Below are 23829 nucleotides of genomic sequence, written 5' to 3'. Positions count from 1 at the left end.
CAACATGGCAGCTGGGGATTCGCTGCCTTAATCTTCAGCACTTTCATCCTCCACTTCGTACTCCGCCTCGACGGTGACTCCGGGGCTGTATGGTGGGGGAGGGGTCTGGGAGCGCCTCGGGCCTTCATGCCGTGCCCTTCTCTGCACGCTCAGGGAAAACCAGCCCCTCTCTCCACAGTGGCGGGTGTAGGTGACCAACTCTCCGGGGATCAGGTCATGGTCCGGGTGGCCCATAGGCAGGTGGGGATACACGTCCCGTCGGGACACAAACACTTCTTTTTCCAAGCCGGGCTCAAACAGGAACCCCCACCCCCTGTCGGGGTCAAAGCGTCGGACCTGGCCCTCGTACCTCGCACAAGGAAGGTGGCACACCTCAGGTTCTCCTTCTCCTTGATCGTGCGGGCCAGGACCTCGGCCTTCCTCTTCTCCCGGGCCTCAATTTCTCGGCCTAGCTGGCTCTGCTGCCGCTCCCAATACGAGGCGTCTACGTGCCCTTTGGGCGCGCGCGGGTCGGGCCCAGCTGGAGCTCCCCCGTGCCAACCACGATTGGCACCTTCTTTTGGGAACCCCGCTGTGTCGTGGCCTGGGGCGCTGCCCTGCAGCATCAACCCTGCGCCGCTTCAGCCGAGGCCTGGGTGTGGGGAGCGGCCAGCTTTACCTGCCGGGCGGGCTTCCGGGTATCCGGCACCTCCGTCTTGGCCGGGCAGACTGCCGTGGCCGGGACCTCTTCAGGTGTGGTCGCTTCTGGGAACAGTAGGGCCTCCTCGGAAGCGGGATTCCTCCGGGAACCCTCCTTCCATGGAAGCGGAACGGGTGAGGGCTGTGCATACGATCACCCGCGGGCTGCTTCTACGGGCGGGTCCTTATGGGCAACTGGGATGGACTCCGCCGCCGGTGTCAGGGGCGGCAGACCAAGCGGGGGAGCAACAGTGACAGATACGGGCAGCAGAGGGGGTGACAGGAGAATCGGGGGAAGACCGGGTCCTTCAGCCGCAGCGGCCGGTCCCTCAAGGACATAGGGGCGTGGGTCGCTCACCGTCTCCTCCAAAATCACCCCCATCTCGAGTGCCCGCACGGCCACGGCGATCTCCCCCATCTCGGCCGTCCACTGCTCCATCAGTTACCTCACCTGAACCTGCAGCCAACAGAACATGAGGGTCGTCCGGGCTTCCACCCACGTCGATGCTCCAGGCGCGGGCTCCGGGAATTCGGGCCTGTCGGACGGGCCAGACATGTTGTATGCTCGGGTTCTAGGAACAAGACGGGTGGCGGGGTCCTGGTGTCCCTGCCCTTTATCCCCTCAGTCACATGAGGCCGGATCTTCACCCGCCGCCCCTTGGTCTTTTCTGAGCACTTCACTTGCTTTTTGCACTGCTCCGCTCTCGGGGGGTAGGGCTTCGCTTTCGCGCCCTTTCTGCTCAGGGAAGACGGCTCGGGCGGGAACTCTTCGTGCCCAAGATGGCAGATCTTCAGATTTTTCAGCGGGACGCCACTGACGGGGACTACAAGGCGCACTTCCACTGGTACTGGATTGGTTCAATCCTGTTCATGACGCCAGAAGAGTCGATGTGTACCGCCCCGCGGGCTCGGCTGCAACCGCCGAGCCGCTCGGATCTGTGCTTGTACTCCGGATGGTGGCTCGAGCCTCTCACGGAACCGGGGGTCACGTCGCTCTGCAAGGGAGTTGGCGCTACACGTGGGGTTGCGGGTGTTTGGTTTGGGGGATGATAGTTCGTGACGCCACCCACGGGTTGTGGTGATTGTAGTGTGAGGTAGCAGCGTTGCTTGGGCAAAAACGTGAGGCAGTGAGGCAGCAGCATGTTCACACCAACAGTCTATTTATTGTTGCAGCATAAATAGATCCAATTTCCCACTGTCAAAGTCTCTTTCGGATCACAGCCGGTGCATATAGACAAATTCTTTGCATCAAAAAGTCTTGTTACCTTAGGACCCCATTAACCGCAGGGATCTGTGTAAGGTTCTCCTAGGCTCACACTCTTGGCCTGTGTTCACTCCACACAGAGCCAGCTCCGATCACACAGCATGTGGTAGCTTCATCAAGCCTGGCTCTCAACTGAGACACACCCTGCTGTGCTCTGCAAGATTTAAACGAAAATGCTGGACATGAGGATTGCTACAAAACCTGGACTGGGAGGATGGATCTGTCTCCCTGTTACCCTTTGTGCTATACTCCCCGTAATAGCTATAGCAAACTCAGAGGGTTTCCAGACACATTCTGGGGGACACATAGCGGTCTTCAAATATTACCCCTGTCACTGCCTCACATATCCCCCCCCCTCAGTTCAAACGGGCGGGGTTGAACATTCGCCAACATACAGGGGGCCCTGGAGAGGGCATCTGCATTGCCCTGCAACCTATCAGCCCGGTGTTCCACAGAAAAGTGAAAGTTCTGCAAGGAGAGAAACCACCTGGTGACTCTAGCATTTCTCTCCTTAGCATTCCTCATCCAGACCAAAGGGGAGTGGTCTGTCACCAGGCGAAAGTGTCGCCCCAGCAGGTAGTAGCTTAGGGATTCCAGAGCCCATTTTATGGCCAGGCACTCCTTCTCCACTATGCTATAGTTCTTCTCTGCCGGGGTGAGTTTTCTACTCAAATAGGTGATCGGGTGCTCTTCTCCATCTACCTCCTGGGACAGAACTGCACCCAGACCCACCTCAGAGGCATCTGCCTGTACTATAAACTCCTTTTGAAAGTCAGGGTTGACAAGGACAGGCTGACCACATAGGACTACCTTTAGCGCCTGAAAGGCTTCCTCTGCTTGTGTATTCCAGTGGACCATGACCGACTTCTTCCCTTTTAAGAGATTGGTCAAAAGCGCCGACCTTCCAGCAAAATTGGGTATGAATCGTCGGTAATACCCCATTATACCCAGAAAGGCTCTTACCTGTTTTGTGGTAAGGGGACGAGGCCAGTTTTGAATGGCTTCGATTTTGTTTACTTGTGGCTTGATAACCCCTTGGCCTATCACATACCCCAAGTAACGGGCTTCTTTGAGACCCATAGAACATTTGTTTGGATTCGCTGTCAGATCAGCAGCTCTGAGCGAATCCACTACCGCTTGTACCTGAGATAAGTGGGTGCTCCAGTCACTGCTATAGATGATGATGTCATCCAAATATGCGGAGGCATATGGTTGATGGGGTTCTAACACTATGTCCATTAATCTCTGAAACGTGGCCGGAGCCCCATGTAAACCAAAGGGCAACACGACATAGTGATAGAGCCCCCCTGGCGTGACAAAAGCGGTCTTTTCTTTTGCCGCCTCTGTCAGCGGCACCTGCCAGTAACCTTTAGTGAGATCGAGAGTCGTGAAGTACTGGGCCCGTCCCAGTCTCTCTATCAGCTCGTCGACCCTGGGCATGGGATACATATCAAATTTCGAAACCTCATTTAACTTTCGGAAGTCATTACAGAATCTTAAAGAACCGTCTGGTTTCGGGATCAGCACAATGGGACTGGCCCATTCGCTCGTGGATTTTTCAATAACCCCTAGTTGGAGCATCTTTTTTACCTCCTCCGCAATGGCTTGCCTACGAGCCTCTGGTACCCGGTATGGCCTCAGGCGTACCCTTACTTGAGGCTCGGTGACAATATCATGGTGGATTACGTTTGTTCGGCCGGGTAGGCTTGAGAACACATTCGTACTCCGCTGTACTAACCTCCGAGACTCCCGTCTCTGCTGTTTTGAGAGAGAATCCCCTATCCTCACTCCTAATTCATCATCAGGGGACTCCTCCTTTGTTGTTGTCAAGGCACCTGAAAAGGTTAGGTCCAACGTTACGTCAGCCACCATACATTCCCTGTCTTTCCACGCCTTCAGCAGGTTTACATGGTAGATTTGCTCTGGTTTTCTTCTACCTGGCTGATACACCTTATAGTTTACTTCCCCTACTTTCTCCCGGATCTCATAGGGACCTTGCCATTTGGCTAAGAACTTACTTTCTGCAGTAGGTATTAGGACTAAGACACGATCTCCCGGTTTAAAAGACCTGATGGAGGCCTTTCTATTATACTGAGTACTTTGGGCTGCCTGAGCATCCAGCAAATGCTCTTTAACAATGGGCATTATTGCCGTGATACGATCCTGCATACCCATAACGTATTCCACTGTGCTTTTGTGAGGGGTGGGCTCCTGTTCCCAAGTTTCCTTAACAATATCCAGCAGTCCCCACGGATGTCGGCCATACAGTAACTCAAATGGCGAGAACCCGGTGGAAGATTGTGGGACCTCGCGGATAGCGAACATTAAATAGGGCAATAACATGTCCCAATCTTTCCCCTCTTTGGAGACCACCTTTTTCAACATAGCCTTCAGAGTTTTATTAAAACGTTCCACTAGACCATCAGTCTGGGGATGGTACACTGACGTGCGCAGCTGCTTGATCTGGAGGAGTTTGCACAGTTCCTTTGTAATTTTAGACATAAAGGGAGTGCCCTGATCGGTCAGGATTTCTTGGGTAACCCCACGCGACAGAACATAGCAAACAATTCCCAAGCAATAAGCCTCGCCGAGGTGTGACGTAGTGGAACGGCCTCCGGATAATGCGTCGCGTAATCCATCACTACCAGGATGTGCTGGTGACCACGGGCTGATTTTACAATGGGTCCGATCAGATCCATAGCAATCCGCTCAAAAGGCACCTCTATAATGGGTAAAGGTATCAGAGGACTCTGGAAACGGTGCGTTGGTGCGGTCAACTGACAAATGGGGCAGGACTCACAGAACCTCTCCCGGAGCTGTGCTGTTCCAAAATTATCTGGAGACACGTTCATCTCCGGGATTGCCTCGGGTGGCTCAACCTCTCCTGCCATTACCTCTAGGCGGAACCTGGCAGGGTTACACTCTGTCCCTATACTGGTGACCCCTACGGCAGGTATCCCTGAGTCGGGATCGTCCGGCTCAGGGCCTGGTTCAATCATACACCTCGGAGGGCTAGGTCGCCTCCCACATAATGTCCAGAACAGGGGCAAGTCTCTTCCCAAAATAACATCATATGGAAGTCTTTTCATCACCCCCACTTCATGTTGAACCTCTCCACACGAGGTAGCAATGGTGACCCTTTCCATAGGGTATTCACATAGGTCTCCATGAATACAAAGTACCCCTACTTTATGTCCCGTAGGGTTTTCCCCGGAGACCAAGGAGGCATGTACAAGAGTCACTACACTTCCTGAGTCCAACAAAGCCTCTGCTGTATAGCTAATAACACGTACTTTGCAGAGATGGGGCTCCTCCCCCATAGTAACAGTGCTTACGGTACAAACAGTATGGGCATACATTGATACCCGGCGAGCGTACCGGCAGTCCATGGGTTCTGATGTGAGTGGGCACTGTGCCATCACATGCCCGAGCTGATGGCACCGCCAGCACATAACAGCAGAGGTGTCCCTGTTTCGGGTGTCTGACTTTGGGGAACCGGGACTCTGGCTGACCTTAGTCTGAGGTTTACTCTCTGCCAGGGCTGAAGACGGGGCAGCACCCGAGGAGGGACGGGAGTCTTTTACCAACTGTGAAGGGGGCGTATCCCTACGGAGTGCCCGCCGTGAAGCAGAGTCCCGGACCAACTCCTGGGTAGCTGTGTAGCGTTCCACCACATTCACTAGCTGGTCTAGGGTACCGGGATCTCCCTGTCGCACCCACCGTTGAATGGGGGCTGGCAAAGTCCGCACAAACCGTTCAATCACCACCCGCTCAATCATCTGTCTGGGGTTCAAGGTCTCCGGCTGGAGCCATTTTTTTACAAGGTCCAGTAAGACATGGGCCTGTGAGCGTGCAGGTTTTCCCTCCACAAAGGACCACTGATTCACTCGCTGGGCCCGGAGATAAGTGTTAACCCCCATTCGTGCAAGGATCTCACCTTTCAGTGTGCCATAGTCCTTGACATCCTCCGTGCTGAGATCCAGGTAGGCTTTTTGGGGTTCACCTACCAAGAACGGGGCCACGACATCAGTCCAACGGTCGATAGACAATTTCTCTCACTCAGCGGTCCTCTCAAACACGGAGAGAAAGGCTTCTGGGTCATCCTCTGCACTCATCTTCGTAAGTGCCGCCCTTACTCTGTCCTGGGCCGCAGGAAGGACTGGATGACCTGGAGTTACCACTGGGAGCGCTTCTCGCAGAGCAGAAAGCTGCTTAGTCAACAAGCTGTTTGTCTCCTGTTGCTGGACTAACGCCCGCTGGAGCTGGACATTGGTTTGTTGCTTCTGAGCATTAGCCTGTTGCTGCTGAGCATTAGCCTGTTGTTGCTGAGCATTAGCCTGTTGCTGTTGTGCACTGGTTTGTGCAAAAGCCTGCTGTAGTTGAGCAGTAGACTGGGCCAGCTGCTTTACAAGATCTTCCATGGTGGCTGCTGAGTTAAACTGTAACTTTGCAGGCTTGATCATAAACATGTGAAAACTGGGTTGTTGCCCGTAGCAACCAGGCTGCAACGCCTGTAAGCTTCGTGGACCCGCCGATCCACCGCAAACAGTCAGTAAAAAAAATGTATTTTTTTTTTTTCCGGGTAAGTACCTCTTAGGCCATTGCCCTTAGCAACCAGGCTGCCATGCCCGCATTCTCCACCATAATGTGAGGTAGCAGCGTTGCTTGGGCAAAAACGTGAGGCAGTGAGGCAGCAGCGTGTTCACACCAACAGTCTATTTATTGTTGCAGCATAAATTGATCCAATTTCCCACTGTCAAAGTCTCTTCCGGATCACAGCCGGTGCATATAGACAAATTCTTTGCATCAAAAAGTCTTGTTACCTTAGGACCCCGTTAACCGCAGGGATCTGTGTAAGGTTCTCCTAGGCTCACACTCTTGGCCTGTGTTCACTCCACACAGAGCCAGCTCCGCTCACACCGCATATGTTAGCTTCACCAAGCCTGGCTCTCAACTGAGACACACCCTGCTGTGCTCTGCAAGATTTAAACGAAAATGCTGGACATGAGGATTGCTACAAAACCTGGACTGGGAGGAGGGATCTGTCTCCCTGTTACCCTTTGTGCTATACTCCCCGTAATAGCTATAGCAAACTCAGAGGGTTTCCAGACACATTCTGGGGGACACATAGCGGTCTTCAAATATTACCCAGGTAACTGCCTCACAGTAGACACCACCGCTGCGGTGAAGGTATGGGGACTCCTGGGAGTGGTGTAGTGGCGCAGCTAGGTGTTGACCCCTCCGTGGGTAGGGGATGTTGGTCCCTGGGCCCGGTAGGCGAGGGCCGGGGTGCAGGGTGAAGTGTTGCGGTGCAGCACGGTGTGGTGCCTGATGGCACTGGTGTACTCACTCTGACATAAGACACTGGAGTCGCTGGTAAACCAAACGGAGTGATGAACGGGGCCCGCAGCCGGCTGCAGCTTTTCCAGATTAGGTTGGTGGTTTCCGCCTTTCTCCTGCACCTCTATGTGTGAATGATGACTCCTGTGCCTAGACACCGGTAGTCCGCTCCCCGGCGTGTAAGTGTCGTAGGAGCCCGTTTGCCCGCAGACGCTGGCCCCTTGGATCTCTTGCCTTTGGCGGTGGCACTTATCTGGAATGGTTGGGCTGTTGCCTTCAATCTGGACTTAGGTGGGAATGAACCCCTGAGGTTCAGGCCGCAATCAGTTAATTCGACTATAAAGGTGGCTTCTAGCCTAGTTCGGGGTCTGAGTACCCTGCCTGGTGCTCCGGTATCCAGTTGGTTCCCCGGTTCGGTTCCGGCGGGCCACTACCCTGTCCCGGTCCTTTACGGTTCCACCGGTCGTCTTCCCGGTCTCCTGCAGGCGGCCACCACCGTCTGCCTCCTTGCCAATGGCGACTGGGCTCCGACCCAGCCGCTTGAACAGTCTATGGCAGGCCTGGGCTCAGGTCTGCCCTTGAACTTGACTGCACTGCTCTAGAACTAGACTCAGACTCCAACTGTGTGTTTTCCCGCCTCCAGGCCTGTGAACTCCTCGGTGGGTGGAGCCAACCACCTGGCTCCACCCTCCCTGGTGTGGACATCAAACCTGGAGGGTGGTGACAAGGTTTTTGTGTTTGACTGGTGTTACCTAACTGAAAGGGGGGTGTGGTGTTGTGTGTGACTACCTGGGATGACCTGGCTAGTCCAGGGCGTCACACACACTTGTCCGCAAAATCAAAAAGATATATGCCAGGCCTCAGCTCAGGACTTACTGTTATGCATATTTATCTCCAGGGGGTCTCCGGGCAAAGGGATATCCGTTCCATGTCTGGCTCTGCAACAGTTCTGTAAGGCACCGACAATCACCAGGGACAGTTCTCCTGAGGGCTTAAATCACAATCTGATAGGAAGGCCTCATATCAAGATCACCTCTGGGTTCAGATCTGCAGTAATTTTCTCTCTCAGACAGCCGTTTATATCCTCTCACAAGCAGCTGAGTGGACTCTGCTCACACAGCAGTCAGCGGCCTCTGTCTCTCTCACTCTAGGTCTGCTAGCACTGAGCAGGACAGCGGCAGCCATTTCTCTCTCCAGTCTCTCTGCTCTGAGTGCCTCCTCTCCTTCCTCTTCCAGGCAGCACAGACCTCCCCCTGGTGGCTGGGTGGGGAGATTTCCCCTGACTCATCAGGATCATCAGCCTTCTCACATAGTCGGGGGGATATAACACCCTTGGGACTAGTCCCAGTGCTCACTAGCATAAGATAAAAGATCTTTAGAAATACCTTTTCTAAAGATCCCTTTATCTATGCTAGTGTATACAGGGACAGTTAGGCAGGAATTAGCAATATACACCAAGAACTGCTCGTGGTTCTGGGTTTCATATTGCACCAGACAGGTTCCCTTTAACTCAGCTGCAACCACTCCCTTCTGCTATAAGTATCCACTTCCTTACTCCTTCCTATGTCAGCTATAGCTCATACCTACACTGTTTATTTGGAAGGAGCCAGTCTCATTGGTTTTTTTTTAGTCTCTTGTATTCAGTACAAATAGGGAGTGGCCCCTTCTCAGTGAGCTGGTCATTTCATCTAATGCTTCCCATGACTTTGTGTCCAGTTGGGACCCAGCCACTCTCTGCCCTTATTCAGATTGATGTCTGGTGACACATGGTGAGGTTTTAATATTGGAGAGCGCAGGTGCTGTCCTGACTGGATACACCTTGTCGCGGTGGGATGGCTTTACGCTTTTTTCATCAAAAACAGTGTTTACTAAGTTCCCTATGTTTATTTATATGCATTATGCTTTTATTTTAATTACAGCAGGGTATATGTTCATATTATTTTCATCTTTGTTTTTTTATGTCTTATCGCCAGTGTGACCATGAGCTGACAAGCTACATGTACACCAACTCATACTCCGGATCACTTTGTTGTAGTCTCTTGTATTCAGTCTCCGGAGGAAGCTGAGGTGTCACTTCAGTTGCAGCTGAGAAGTTCCAGCAGGAGTGTTATTTGTTGTGTCTTTCCTACCTCATGTTGTATTATTGCAGTAGCAAGACTAGCGTCTTATTGGTCTTCACTTATCAGGGTGATTTCAGGGTCAGTGAGGGCCTAGGCATGTGATCGTCATGCAGAGGGAAGGACCCGCCTAGAGACATTAGGGAGTGCAGGGATCAGCCTCAGGTAAGCATTAGGAGGTGGCCCCAATCCCCTCTCCCTAGTGCCAGGGCTCTCCATTGTAGCATTACCCTGGTGTTCTCCCTGTGCTAAACTCACCAGATGTATGACCGGACCAGGCGCGACAGGTGAAGTCATGCCGTGACAGACTACGAGGCAAATATCTTAAAACTGTTTTTTTTAAAGAGAACCAACCAGCAGGATTTTGCTATATCAGGTAAAGGCAGTGCCATACAGGCAGTAAGATGCTGAATCCAGGCATACCTGTTATAGAAAGATCCGATGGTTGGTTGATTAAATATCTTTAATCAAACGTGTGCAACATGGGCAGGTCTTTGTGGATCGGGTCCTCGGCATTAGATTCCTCCTCCGGGATCCTCCTGGCATGGCCCCTTTTCTTTATTTGAATATTGCACTGACATTGCTGTTTTTGGCGGCGTGTGTGCAGAGCCACAGTACTTAGGTCTTCATTAAAATGGCACCGGAGCCCACACATGCGCGTACCGCAATCTCTCGCACCATTTTCTTGAACAAACTGTGATTAAGACTGAGAAGCATTGGCGCATACGCTGATTCTTTTATATATATATATATATATATATATATATATATATATATATATATATATACAGTACAGACCAAAAGTTTGGACACACCTTCTCATCTCTAGAACAACTGTTAAGAGGAGGCTTTGTGCAGCAGCCTTCATGGTAAAATAGCTGCTAGGAAACCACTGCTAAGGACAGGCAACAAGCAGAAGATACTTGTTTGGGCTAAAGAACACAAGGAATGGACATTAGACCAGTGGAAATCTGTGCTTTGGTCTGATGAGTCCAAATTTGAGATCTTTGGATCCAACCACCGTGTCTTTGTAGAAAAGTTGAACGGATGGACTCTACATGGCTGGTTCCCACCGTGAAGCATGGAGGAGGAGGTGTAATGGTGTGGGGGGGCTTTGCCAGTGACACTGTTGGGGATTTATTCAAAACTGAGGGTATACAGAACCAGCATGGCTACCACAGCATCTTGCAGCGGCGAGCTATTCCATCTGGTTTGCGTTTAGTTGGACCATCATTTAGTTTTCAACAGGACAATGACCAATAAATTGGTGAAAGAGGATGTTTTTTTCTATTGTATTTCAATAAAGGATTTTTTTTGGTGTTTGTGTTTCTTTTCACTTACACATTAGTAATGGGGGGCAGGGGAATCACACAGATGCCTCGCATTACTAATCTAGGGCTTAGTAGCAGCTGTGAGCTGTCATTAACCCCTTATTACCACCGCACCAAGGCAATCGGGATGAGTTGGGTAAGATGCTGGGACTGCGCCTCTAAAGGATGCGACAATCATGGATGGCTGCAGGCTGCTATTTATAGGCTGGGGGTCCAGCCTGAGAATACCAGCTCCCACCTGTCAGTTATATCATGGCTGGGTACCAAAACCGAGGGGGAACACATGCCAGTTTTTAAAAATTATTTATTTAAATAATTTTTATAAAAAGCTGTATGCGGTCCCTCTTATTTTGTTACACAGCCAAGATAAGCACACGGCTGGGTGCTGCAGCCTGTAACTGTAGGCTTTATCTGTGATAAGTATCCTAATATGGGGGGCCCTAAGCCAATTGTTTTATTTATTTTTACACCAATCCAGACACTCACACAGCGTCTGTGATTGAAAGCAGTCAAACACTCTGTCACATAGGGTGGGGGGCGCAGTCTGACTGTAACCAATTACAGACATGTATGAAGGATAATTTGAGAGGCCCCAAAAATAGCGTTACAGCCATGTGGGAGACTGGTAAGTATAGTGAGCTTGCTCTAATCCCCCTATCTCTTCTACCACCATTTTAAAGCGCCTGATTCAGGTCCCTATAGACCTGGTTGCATCCGCCGATCCCGGGTATCTGCAGGTCCACCTATCACTAGTCATTACTCCTCGCCGGGGCGATTACCTGTAGGATCCACCTCTTGGCACCGTTCATCTCCCCACACATCGCTTTCTCCTTTCTCCATTATGGCTTCAAGATGAATCTTCCTCGGATATTTGCCCGGATTTCAAAACTGTGAAAATAATAAATGTAGAAGTCACAGACAGAAGGAAAACTCTTGTGGAATGTTCTAGATGGACGCTTTTACTAGAATCTCGTGAGGCTTCTGAGCCACCAATCGCTGTCAACATCACCACCTCCTATATCACCAGTGCCGCCCTTAGAGTCAGTACAGGGGCACCTAGTGGTAGAAGCAGCCGTCACTGGAGCAGGGTCCGGTAAGTGTACAACAATATGACACAGTGATTTCTTTCATTATTTTGTTTTGACATTTCGGATGCCCTAACATTATTATTAATTTTTTTTAATCAAACATGAATGGTTTTGTTTGGAAATGTTGTATTTTTGGGGTACATAGTATTATTTTGTTTAGTGGTGTCCAAAGCATTTTTTTTAATGGCGTTCACTTGTGCTATTAATCTGATGTTAGACAGATCATCTGTTCCTTTTTTATTTTTCTATGCAGCTCAGTATGGTCTAAACCAGGGGTGGGGACCTTCTCTGTGGCCCCCGGGCAGGTTTTCCGGGGAACGAAGCGCTCAGGCGGGCAGTTGCAACTTGCTGGATTCCATCCCTTTAAATCCCCATGTGCGCTGCGAGGATGCGCACACAGCGTTCATTAATGAGGTCCACACACTGAGAACTTACTTTGTGGGCAGGGTTAGCACGTGATGTGCTGCCGTCCCACCATCCTGAACATGCCTTCCCCCCAGTGCTCTATGCCACCACCAGTGCCGTGTGCTCCTCTAGTGATGTCCATGATCCCCAAATGCTGTCTGTGCCCCAGCCCCTCCTGTGATGTATCCATGTCCGTAGCTCCTCTCGTGATAATGTAAAGTGGGGCCAGGAGGCAGTAGTTGCGGGTGAGGGATTTCCTCAGATAGGCGGCCCCACTTCACAAGAAAACTGTTGTGGTCCTGGCTCGGTGTGTGGAGAGGTGCGGTGCTGTTCATTTTTCTTAGGAGGGACGCTTCTTGCCACTATCTTGGGTAGGCCAGGACCGGATTGTGGAGGAAACGGAGACTGATAGTTCTTATTACACAACAGTTCTTTAGTACACAGTTTTTGGATGGCAACGAGAAGTAGCGGGCACATCTCATAGTACGTTTCATTAGTATCAAACACCAACAGCCGCATTTCCTCTAAGTTCACCTCACCGGCCTACCATAACGGAGACGTCTTTGAGGGTCAATCCAGTACTGCATACTCGTGTCGCATTCAACTCCAGTCCCTACCTACAAGGGGCGCTACGGCCGACAACCAGTCCTAGATTTTTCTACTGGTTCTCATTTTGGGTCACAACCACCCTCCGTGTGGCCATATGGTTTTAGTTAAAAGAAAAAAGTTTTGGTACCGTGTTAGGCTGCTTTCACACATCTGGTTTGAGCAGTGCGGCTCAATCCGGCTGTGAAACCTATGCAACGGATGCGGTGAAAACACTGCATCCTTTGCATAAGTTTTTTACATGCGGCCCGCCCGGTTTTTGCCGCTTGCGGCACGCTACTGAGCATGCACAGTGGACAAAACCGCATGCGGCGGCCGGATGCAGTTTTTGACGCATCCGGCATCCATAGGGATGTATTGGAAAAAGCGCCGCATCGGCCGGATGCGGCGCAATGCGTTTTTTTGTGCCGGACGAAAAAATGTGCCAGGCAACGTTCCATCCGGCCGCCGCATCGGCTAAATCTGCCGCATGCGGCAAAAACCGGACGGAACGCAAGCACATGCGGCACAATACGGCACTAATGTAAGTCTATGCAGGAAAAACCGCAACCGGCGGCAAAAAAAAACGGTTGTGTTTTTCCTGCAGAGCGCCGTATTGTGCCGCACGGCAAAAACCGGATGTGTGAAAGCAGCCTTAGGCCTCTTTCACATGTCTGGAAAACCACATACGTTTTGCATGAATGTGTAAAAGTTACGCATGGCCCGCTAACCGTGATAACACACGGAGAACAGGAATTTTATGCTCACCTGTCCCTGGCGTTGCTGTCCGTGATGCTGATGTCTCCCACGCTGCTGCTTCCGGTCCTCGGTGCAATGAATATGCGATGAGCATAATGAGCAGGGGTCGGAAGCAAGTGATAGCAGCAGCAGAGACAGCGGGGCTGGAGAAGGTGAGTGTAGAAATTAATTTTATTTCACAGAAACGTGGTTTTCTCCAACACGTGTCACACTTATGTCACACGGAGCACATCCGTACGGTCCATGTGACACCCTTGCTGCTGGAGAAAAATGGACATGTCAATGTGTGAAGCACACAGACACATGTATGCTCCACACAGAAACATGGTCCTTGTGAAAACACGCACGTGTGCGCAAAACCATTGATTTTAATGGGTCTATGTGTGGCCGTGTCTCCGGTACGTGTGAAAACCTCACATGTACTGGACACACGGATGTGTGAAGGGGGCCTTAGCCAGTTGAAAAATGATTGATTGCTCTCAGTAAGAGAAACAAAATAATAACCTTGAAGCTGTGATACCTTTTAATGGCTAAAATAAAATAAATGATGTTACAAAGCAAGCTTTCCAGACTTCTCAGGTCTCTTCATCAGGCATGGTATAACAACATATCTGAAGAAACACAAATATCTACACAGAGCAGAGGTAAGGTATAATAAAAGATGTCAGGAGTAGAGCTGCTCGGACTCGCAAAAAAAAACGGGAACGGCGGGACCCTGCTAAATGGAAAAAAAAACCCTGATCCGCTCCAGAATCCGGTACTCATATAAGTCAATGGGGACCAGAATCCGAAGACTAAAAACGTCGGTGGAAGGGATAAGGGGGTAGGAGGGCGTGCAGTGTACTCACCGAGGCTATGTCATGGCGGCATTCTCCTTCCGGGTCACGCTTTCCCTTCCGGAGCCGACAATTGAATATTTACTGCTTTGCCCGCTCACCGGCGCGTGTAATTGGTTGCAGTTAGATGCGCCCCCACCCTGATTGGCAGTGTGTCAGCTGACTGTGTGCCGCCCCCGCGTCAGCAGCCGGGCTGCTCGGATCCGGATCCACAATGGCTCGAGGGGTCTCCGGACCCGAGGGACAGGGTTGCGCGGCCACTCGGAATAAAGGGGGGGAATATTTACAGGGGATGGTGTGGAAAGTTCGTGTCGCCACCCCTGGTGCGTGGTAACATGGAGTACCACCGCTGCAATTGGGAGTACCCGGTGCCGATGGTGTGGGCATACAGGAGTTTATCCCTTCCACGGATAGGGGGGATGCCCCGGGACTTGGTGATGGTGATGGGGAGGTGCCGTTGGGCCGGTAAGGGTCACTTATGTGCTCACTCAGTCCAATAACACTGACACCGACAACTGAGATAAACCAAAGTTCTGGTCACCGCTGCCGCTTGGAGGGAGCACGCCTGGATCCCGTGCCCGTTGGTGTTGCCTGTTAGTCTGTGACCTTTACCTTGGCACCTAGTGTGCTGTTTGGTCCCTTTAGCATGAAACTAATCAGGTCCCGATCACCAGTGTGGCTAACTGGGTGAGCTTGCTCTCAGAGTTCACGCTTGGGATTTTCTGGACTATATAGTGGGAAGTCCTCTCCCCCTCGTTGCGCTAGTACCCCGATTTTGGAGCGGGTGGAGAATGGATCTTGAAGGCTCCGTCCTCGTCCGGTAAATTGTCAGGACGCCTGAAGCTACTCTCTGACCTAGGGTCCACGTACCCCGTCATGCCCTGGCCCCTGCCCGGTGATGGCACAAGGCCACCGGATGTCATCCTCGACAGTCCGTGCCCCTTGTCACGATCCCCTGCAACCGGGGTCCAGCTCCTACCAGGCCCAGACCAACGTCTGCCACCTAGTAGTCTCAAGGAGGCCAGCTCCTGACCTCTCCTCTTGAGAGTCACTCCTCAACTGTCTGTATCCTGACACTCCTGACCTCCCCTTAACCAACCCACCAAGTGGTAAACCCTATTCCCTTCAGGCTGGCCACTGATGTGTCTGGTGGGTGTGGTGCAAAGTGCTCCTAGGATTTTGATTAGCTTGTTCTTGGCAACTGCAAAGGTCAGGGACCCGTAACCAAGGAGGAGGTGGATATTGTACAGAAGGGCAGATTGCACAATACCCTGTGACGACCTGATAGGCCAGGGTGTCACAACTTTAACCAATTACAGGTCCCAGGACGGCCGGTGGGCGGGGAAAGCAGTGCAAGTGTCTGCGGGTCAGTATCGTGGTAAAAAAGAAATAAAACAATCGGCGCAGGGTCCACGTATTCTGATGACAGCACAGATAAAGCCCGCAGCTGCAGCCCCCAGCTGTCGCGCTTTATCTGTGCTGTGTATCCAGTGCCCGCCCACAGTCACACGTGCGAGGGACTCACATCACATCACCGGGCAGCTGCACACTCTCCTGACAGGAGCGTACAGCTCTATAGAAACACAACGGCCGACCCGCTCCTATTAGAAGAGTGTGCAGCTGTACTGGTGATGCATGGCAGACTCGTGCGAGTCCCTCGCAAGTGCGACTCCGGCCTAAGAGAAACAGCAAGCATTTTTTTTTCTTTATTATATAACTAAATAAATAATAATAATAATAATAATAATAAAAAAAAAATCAATGTGCGGTCTCCCCCAATTTTGATACCCAGCCAAGATAAAGCCAGCCGGGGGTTGGTATTCTCAGCCTGCAGCGGCCCGGTATTGCCACATCTCTTAGATGTGACAATCCCGATGCTTTACCGCCTCTTCCCGAATTGACCTGGGGCTGTGGCAATCAGGGTAATAGCAGTGGTTAATAACAGCGCACAGCTGCTACTAAACCCTAGGTCATGATGGCACAGGCGTCTATGAGATACCTGTATCACTAGCCTGTACATGAAAGTAAATAAGAACAAACACAGAAAAAAATCCTTTATTTGGAATAAAATACAAAAACATACCCTCCTTCACCACTTTTAACCCCCAACACATCCCTCCAGGTCCGGCGTAATCAACACGAGGTCCCACGGATATTCAACTCTGCTACATCTGAATATCACAGTGAGCGGCCTTAGAGCACGACCGCTCTCTGTGAGCTCCAGAATGAGCTGATGTCACTCAGGTCATTTGCGGTCTCAGCTGGAGGTTTCCACGGTCCTTCACCTGTGATCGCAGGTAATCTGACCTCAGGTGGAGGTCACGGAGTTCACAGATCTGCATCTCCTAGCAGAAAAGCACAGTTTTTTTGGCTAAGAGATGCAGATTTGGTGCTGAAATTTTTACACCATATTCCTTCATCCAATCTACTCCTCTTGGCAAAAAAAGTGGGGTTTTTTACAGCGGTTTTTGCTGAGTTTTTTTTTTGTCAGAAGGTGCACATTTGGTGCTGAAATCGTCTGCACCAGAGCATTCTACTTCTATGAGCTGTGGCGCAGCTAAAATACTGTTTTGCCATTGCTCCACTCACCACTCGTGACCTAACATGGTTCTGTAGTGTGTTTCAGAACCCACCTATACCTTCTTCCAATCAGGTTTGCATGATGCAATTATCGAATATGAGCTTAAGGCTGGACTCACACGAGCGTATGGCATCCGATGCGAGAGCATCAGATGCGATATGCTAATGTCCCCCGGCTCAGGCTCTGCTGCGAGCGTGAGCCGAGTGTCATGCGACTGTAACCCGATCTTGCGATCGGGTCACAGCTGTGAAGCTGAGTGCGGGTGCAGCGGAGGAGAGGGAGGGGTTAATTCTCTCATCTCCTCCACTGTCAGCCTGTGCGTATATCGCACTGCACTGGGATAACATCCGAGTGCAGTCCGATGTATCTCTCGCATCCATTCACTTGAATGGGTGCGAGGGATACGGCTCTCGCAGAAAATCGCAGCATGCTGCCGCTTTTCTCGCATCCAGAATCTGGATGCGAGAAAAGCTGACCAACAGCTCAACCTCATTGCCTGACATTGGTCAGAGTGCAATGCGAGAATTTCTCGCATTGCACTCGTCCGATTTTCACGCTCGTGTGAGCGTACCCTTAGGTTGTAATGCATATGTCAGTCCTATGTACCTTGCTACTGTGACTTGATACTTAGTCTATAGATATTTAAAGCTGTGGCTCAGAGTAAATAACCTTGAAAATAGCACTGAGCTGTCAGCAGGCTGACTAATTCCAGCAGGTGGTTGCCAAGACTCTTCAGATCCCATACCTAAAGTTTAACCCTATACATTCAAACCATAATGACTTAAATCTAGTCCATTATGACTCAAATATTCATGAACAATTTCACTATTTTACAAATTTTTACACCATATTCCTGCACCCAATCTACACCTCCAGGCAAAAAAGTGGGTTTTTTATGCATTTTTTTTGCCACGGTTTTTGCTGCGTTTTTTTTTGCTAGGAGGTGCACATTTGGTGCTGAAATCATCTGCACCAGATTTCCATCTCCTGGCAGAAAAAAAAATAATTTTTTTTTGCATTGTTGGGCCAAGGGATGAAAATTTGGTGCTGAAATTTTTATACCATATTCCTGCACTGAATCTACTCCTTCTGGCAAAAAAACGCGGGTTTTTTTTACCGCTTTTCTTGTTCCGGCTTTTTGCCGCGGTTTAGTGCCAGGAGGTGCACATTTGGTGCTGAAATCATCTGCACCAGATTTTAGCACCAAATTTCCACTTCCTGGCAGAAAAAAATATTTTTTTTTTGCATTTTTGGGCCAAGGGATGAAAATTTGGTGCTGAAATTTTAAAACATATTCCTGCACCCAATCTACTCCTTCTGGCAAAAAAACCCGCGTTTTTTACGCATTTTTTTGCCGCTTTTATTGTTCCGGCTTTTTGCTGCGGCTTTGTGCCAGGAAGTGCACCATTTGGTGCTGAAATCGTCTGCACCAGATTTCAGCAACAAATTTTCACCTCCTGGCAGAAAAAAAAATTTTGTTGCATTTTTGGGCCAAGGGATGCAAATTTGGTGCTGAAGTTTTAAACCATATTCCTGCACCCAATCTACACCTCCTGGCAAAAAAAATGCATTTGACGCACTTTTTTGCCACGGTTTTGTGCCAGGAGGTGCACATTTGGTGCTGAAATTGTCTGCACCAGATTTCAGCACCAAATTTGCATTTTTTTTGTTACTTAAAAAAAGCAACGTGCGGTCCCTCCAAATTACATCTTCAGCCAAGATAAAGCCAGCTGGAGGCTGCTATTCTCCGCCCGCAGCCGCCTGGTATTAGATGTGACAATCCCGGTGTTTTACCGGCTCTTCCCGTTGCCCTGGTGCGTTGGCAATCGGGGTAATTGCAGGGGTTAATAACAGTGCACAGCTGCTACTAAGCCCTAGGTTAGTGATGATACAGGTGTCTATGTAATACCTGCATCAGTAACCTGTAAATGAAAGTAAATAAGCACAAACACAGAGAAAAATTCTTTATTTGGAATAAAATACAAAACGCACCCTCCTTCACCACTTTATTAACCCCCAACACCCTGCAGGTCTGGCGTAATCCACACGAGGTCCCACACTGCATCCATCTCTGCTACATGTCACAGCCATCGGCCATAGAGCACGACCACCGACTGTGAGTGTAGCCTATGACTGACCCGCGATGACTGCAGGTAGGCGCTGTCACAGGCTGGGGGCGCATCTGCCTGCAACCAATCACAGACAACAGGACAGTCGGTGGGCAGGGAAAGCACGGAAAGCTGTACTGCGCAGTACAGGAAATGAAACTCTCACTTAATTCTGTGATTTCTTTATTTTTCAATTAATTTCCCCAGTGCCGGATCCGGATCGTATACCCGCAATCCCAGGCCCAGGACCGGCACCTGGGCATCTTTGAAACCGCGCGGATCTGGACTTTTAAAGTCTGGATCCGCTCAGCCCTAGTCACATTCATGGTTTAATAAACAAGTAAATATGTGGGACTTAACAATAATATCCAGGGACATATTGTTGAGGAGGGCCATTAGATCAAATACTTAATTAACCTCGAGACATAGGGTGTTGTGGAAAATCACCGATGAAATGTGTTAGTTCACCTTACGTAGTCAGTTCAGATATATCATTGTGTGACACACATCAAAGATGGCCACTGATGATGTCATAGACCCGCCCACCGACGACACCACGGATCTGCCCACGATCACGTCATAGACCCAACCACCAACGACATGGATTTGCCCACAATGATGTCATAGACCCGCCCAAGATGACATCATAGATCTGCCCACCAACAACATTGATCCACCCACAATGATGTCATAGACCCACCCACGATGACATTACGGATTTGCCCACCAATCAGCCCATGGACTAACCCATTGTTCAACCCACTGACCAATGGGTATATCTGAACATGCCCATTACAGAGCTCACCACACACCATGCCCTAGTTTATATAATTTACAACTCTGATGAAATAAAGCGCTCTCTTGGGCCAATCTCTGATCAAGGAGAGATTTCACATCTGACTCTTTGTCTGGTGTTAATTCTTCCACGCGTGCACTTGATCAATACCAATTATGTCAGGAGCAGGCAACTGCTGAACATTCTAGAGTGTTCACCCTAACAAAATCTCACAAAATAAACAAAACCTATTAAGAACCATGAATGAACGAGCCTGATAATTAAAAATATATTTTTATTGAGTAATTATTTAAAAACATAAACATGTAGAAGACAAAATGAGGTCACAATCTCAGGTGATCCTCAGGTGATCAAAATTACTGGTCTATAAATGGCATGAATGCACAACAGGTATGTGTCAGAAAAACCTATACCTCAAAAAACATAGTGAAATGACATGGAGATATAAATCAGAAAAAGAGTGGACCCCTATTAAAAATAGAGGAAACCCACATTAGTACTAGAACAATGGTAAAAATGGTAATTAACAAAATGGCAGTCCTGCAGAGTATAGCCAAAAGCCATAGGAGCCAGCCATAAAGATAAATAAGACACAAGAAAGATAACAACCTGAGGGTGAGGTGATACCCCTACACGTGTTTCGCAATAGCTTCTTCCAAGGGAAGAAGCTATTACGAAACACGTGTAGGGGTATCACCTCACCCTCAGGTTATCTTTCTGGTATCTTGTGTCTTATTTATCTTTATGGCTGGCTCCTATGGCTTTTGGCTATACTCTGCAGGATTACCATTTTGTGGATACAATGGGCATTTGCCTTTGATCCCTGCTTAAGTCCTTTTGTCATTTTTTCTTTGTCTCCACATTATTACTGCATTGTGGCTTTGGGAATAGGGCTTTACAGTACTAGCTCCGGTTTGGGCAGTCTCATTTATTTCTGCCAGTTTTTGATTTTTCCATTGCCATTACTTAATTAATTTTTTGGTATCCTGCGATTGGGGTTCATCTCCCTCCAGCCTGACCTATATCCTTTCTTTTCCATTTCATAACTTTTCACATGATGTCATGTGTATTTATCGCCATCTAATGGATATAATGGGCATTATAATGGGCATTGGCCTTTGATTCTTTTATTTGCTTCTGCATTTTTTGCATTCTTTCAGCTGCTGACATAGCTTTATAGTATTAGTCTTCATTGGGGCAGCTTTATGTGGCATTCATATGTGTTGTATTTTTCTAGTACTGATGTGGATTTCCTCTATTTTTAATAGGGGTCCACTCTTTTTCTGATTCATATCTCCATGTCATTTCACTATGTTTTTTTAAGGTATAGGTTTTTCTGACACATACCTGTTGTGCATTCACGCCATTTATAGACCAGTAATTTTGATCACCTGAGGGTATCTGATTGTGACCTGATTTTGTATTCTACATGTTTATGTTTTTAAATAATTAATAAAAAATATATTTTTAATTATCAGGCTCGTTCATTCATGGTTCTTTATAGGTTTTGTTGCTAAGTGAGTGGAGCCATTACTTATGACTTTTGGTCTAAAATTGGTTTTCTTATCTCACAAAATAAATAGCAATAAAATACAGTGGAACCTTGGATTACGAACATAATTCGTTCCGGGAGTGTGCTCTTAAACCAAGTTACTCTTATATCAAAGCGAATTTTCCCATAGGAAATAATTGAAGCGCAGACAATTCGTTCCACAACCCAAAATATTTACTGTATTTATACAAACATATTACAGTAATACAAAATAATGTACTGTATTAATAAAATGATTACAGTCACTAATACAAAATACTGTACAGTAAAAGCATATAAAACAAATTAAACTGCACATTAGCTTACAATAGAATTGTTGGTGTGCGGGAGGTGCAGTATAAGCAATGTGCTGCACTGGTTATCAATAAGAAAGTACAGTACCTACAAATGCAAATTGATAGCTATGCTATATAGTATATACTGTACAATGGTATATGGTGCACAGTATATAGTACATATGTACAGAAAGTTACCTCCAGAGCGGGTTAGAGCGCAGTGAAAGGACAGAACCGGAAGCGTGCATGGTCAGTATTTGCTCTTCTTGCAAAGCATTGCTCTTAAAGGGAACCTGTCATCATTTTTTTTCCCTATTAAACCAAAAGTAACACCTTTTGCAGCTCCTGGGCTGTATTCGATGAAGGTGCACCTTGTTGCTGACCCCCCTTGCAGACCCCAAAAAGAACTTTATAAAATCTCACCGTTTCCTATGCAAATGATCTGTGTTGGCCAGATGGGTGGGCTCATTTTCGTCTTGTGTCCTTCCTTCTGGCCTTGCTCACCATCCCCCTGTCATGATTGACATGGATGACGACATTGCCGTCATCATCATGCTGCTGGCGAAGTCTCGCACAGGCGCAGTTCGCTGTGCTCCTATCGTGGGCCTGAGCAGAAAGTTTCCTTCACACGCGCCGCTGATGTATTTGCGCAGGCGCGAGATTATGGGCAGGTACGAGGATGTCGCTGGTGAGGTCATGCACAGCGCCGCCCATAATTGCGCGCCTGCGCAAATAAATCACCAGCGCGTGCGAAGGAAGCTTTCTGCTCAGGCCCACGATAGGGGCACAGCGAACTGCGCCTGCGTGAGACTTCGCCAGCAGCGTGATGATGACAGCGGTGTCGACATCGATGTCAATCATGACGTGGTGAGATTTTATAAAGTTCTTTTTGGGGTCTGCAAGGGGGGTCAGCAACAAGGTGCACCTTCATAGAATGAAGCCCAGGAGCTGCAGAAGGTGTTTCTTTTGGTTTATTAGGGAAGAAACTGGTGACAGACCTATAAACCAAGTTACACATTTTTAGAAAGCTTTGCTTGTCTTGCAAAATGCTCTCAAACCAAGTTACTCTTAATCCAAGGTTCCACTGTATATAGATATACACAATCCTATACATGATAAAAAATCATGGTTAGTTAAATAAATTGTGAAAGGTGCGGGCACTCGGGTGCGTTTGAAACCGCGCAGATCTGGATTTTTACAGTCCAGTTTCGCCCATCACTAATCAATATGCAATAGTGTCTGTTTTTCCGGTGTTACATTTGCTGTTTAGAGCAATATATTGCAAAAAAATCACGTATCATATTAACCTCGAGACAGGAGTCTGGAAATTTGCCGCACTTCAGATAAGGATCTTGCGCTTTTTACCCTAATCTATTTTAGAAGAGCACATTGCGGATCTTTGCATTCATCGTCCAGACTGCCCATATATTATCAGAGAACAACATACGTACATGAGTAGATAATGAATACAGACAGTAAAGATTACTAATAATATTCAGCTGTTAAAAAATCAATAAGACACTTCGCTATGAACATTCTCTCTCTTGTCCCGTCTCTCTCTTACCTAGTGTCTTTCGGCTCGGCTCTCTCTAATGTCGGCTCTCTCTAATGTCGGCTCTCTCTAATGTCTCTCCTTACTTCTTTTCTCTTCCTCTCTTCTCTTTCTCTGACTTTCCTGCTGTCTCTGGCTTCTCCTCTCCCATGTGGCACAGTCTGTGCAGCTGTTGGAGGATGGTGAGGGGCTGCTCTGGTGACTGCAGCTGTCCTGAGTCTTTTTTTATCTCTCTCCCTGTGTCAGGCCTGTAGTGCTGAGTGCAGTTGTCGCGGGCGGGGAGGAGGGTGTCAGCACTGCGCTCACCCCACTGCTCGGGTCCGGCTGCTGCTGCTCTGTGGTGGCTCGAGCGGTGGGCCGGATCCCGGGGGTCTCGAGCGGCGCTCCTCGCCCGTGAGTGAAAGGGGTATTTGGGTGTGGGGATTGTTTATTGTCCGTGACGCCACCCACGGTTGTGGTGATTTGTTGACACCACCGCTGCTCTGTATGGGGATCCCGGGAGTGATGGTATGGAGCAGCTAGATGTTAGTCCTCCCCTCCGTGGGTAGGGGTTGGTTGTCCC

At 49.0% G+C, this 23829-nt stretch overlaps 1 protein-coding gene across 1 annotated transcript in view; it reads right to left on the bottom strand.

Moving 5' to 3' along the window:
* Window positions 1-23405, bottom strand: part of LOC142245470 (uncharacterized) — an 80732-nt gene extending 57327 nt beyond the window's left edge. Inside the window, 2 exon segments of the mRNA XM_075318196.1 lie at window positions 11510-11618; window positions 23280-23405. Of these exon segments, the coding sequence (XP_075174311.1) occupies window positions 11510-11570 (61 nt within the window). The 5' untranslated portion in view covers window positions 11571-11618; window positions 23280-23405.
* Window positions 23406-23829: the final 424 nt, after the last annotated feature.

This window comes from Anomaloglossus baeobatrachus, chromosome 7, assembly GCF_048569485.1.
Source record: "Anomaloglossus baeobatrachus isolate aAnoBae1 chromosome 7, aAnoBae1.hap1, whole genome shotgun sequence".
Classification (NCBI taxonomy): domain Eukaryota; kingdom Metazoa; phylum Chordata; class Amphibia; order Anura; family Aromobatidae; genus Anomaloglossus; species Anomaloglossus baeobatrachus.
The sequence above is the reverse complement of the archived record's forward strand: the minus strand, read 5'-3'. Positions and strand labels throughout refer to the sequence as shown.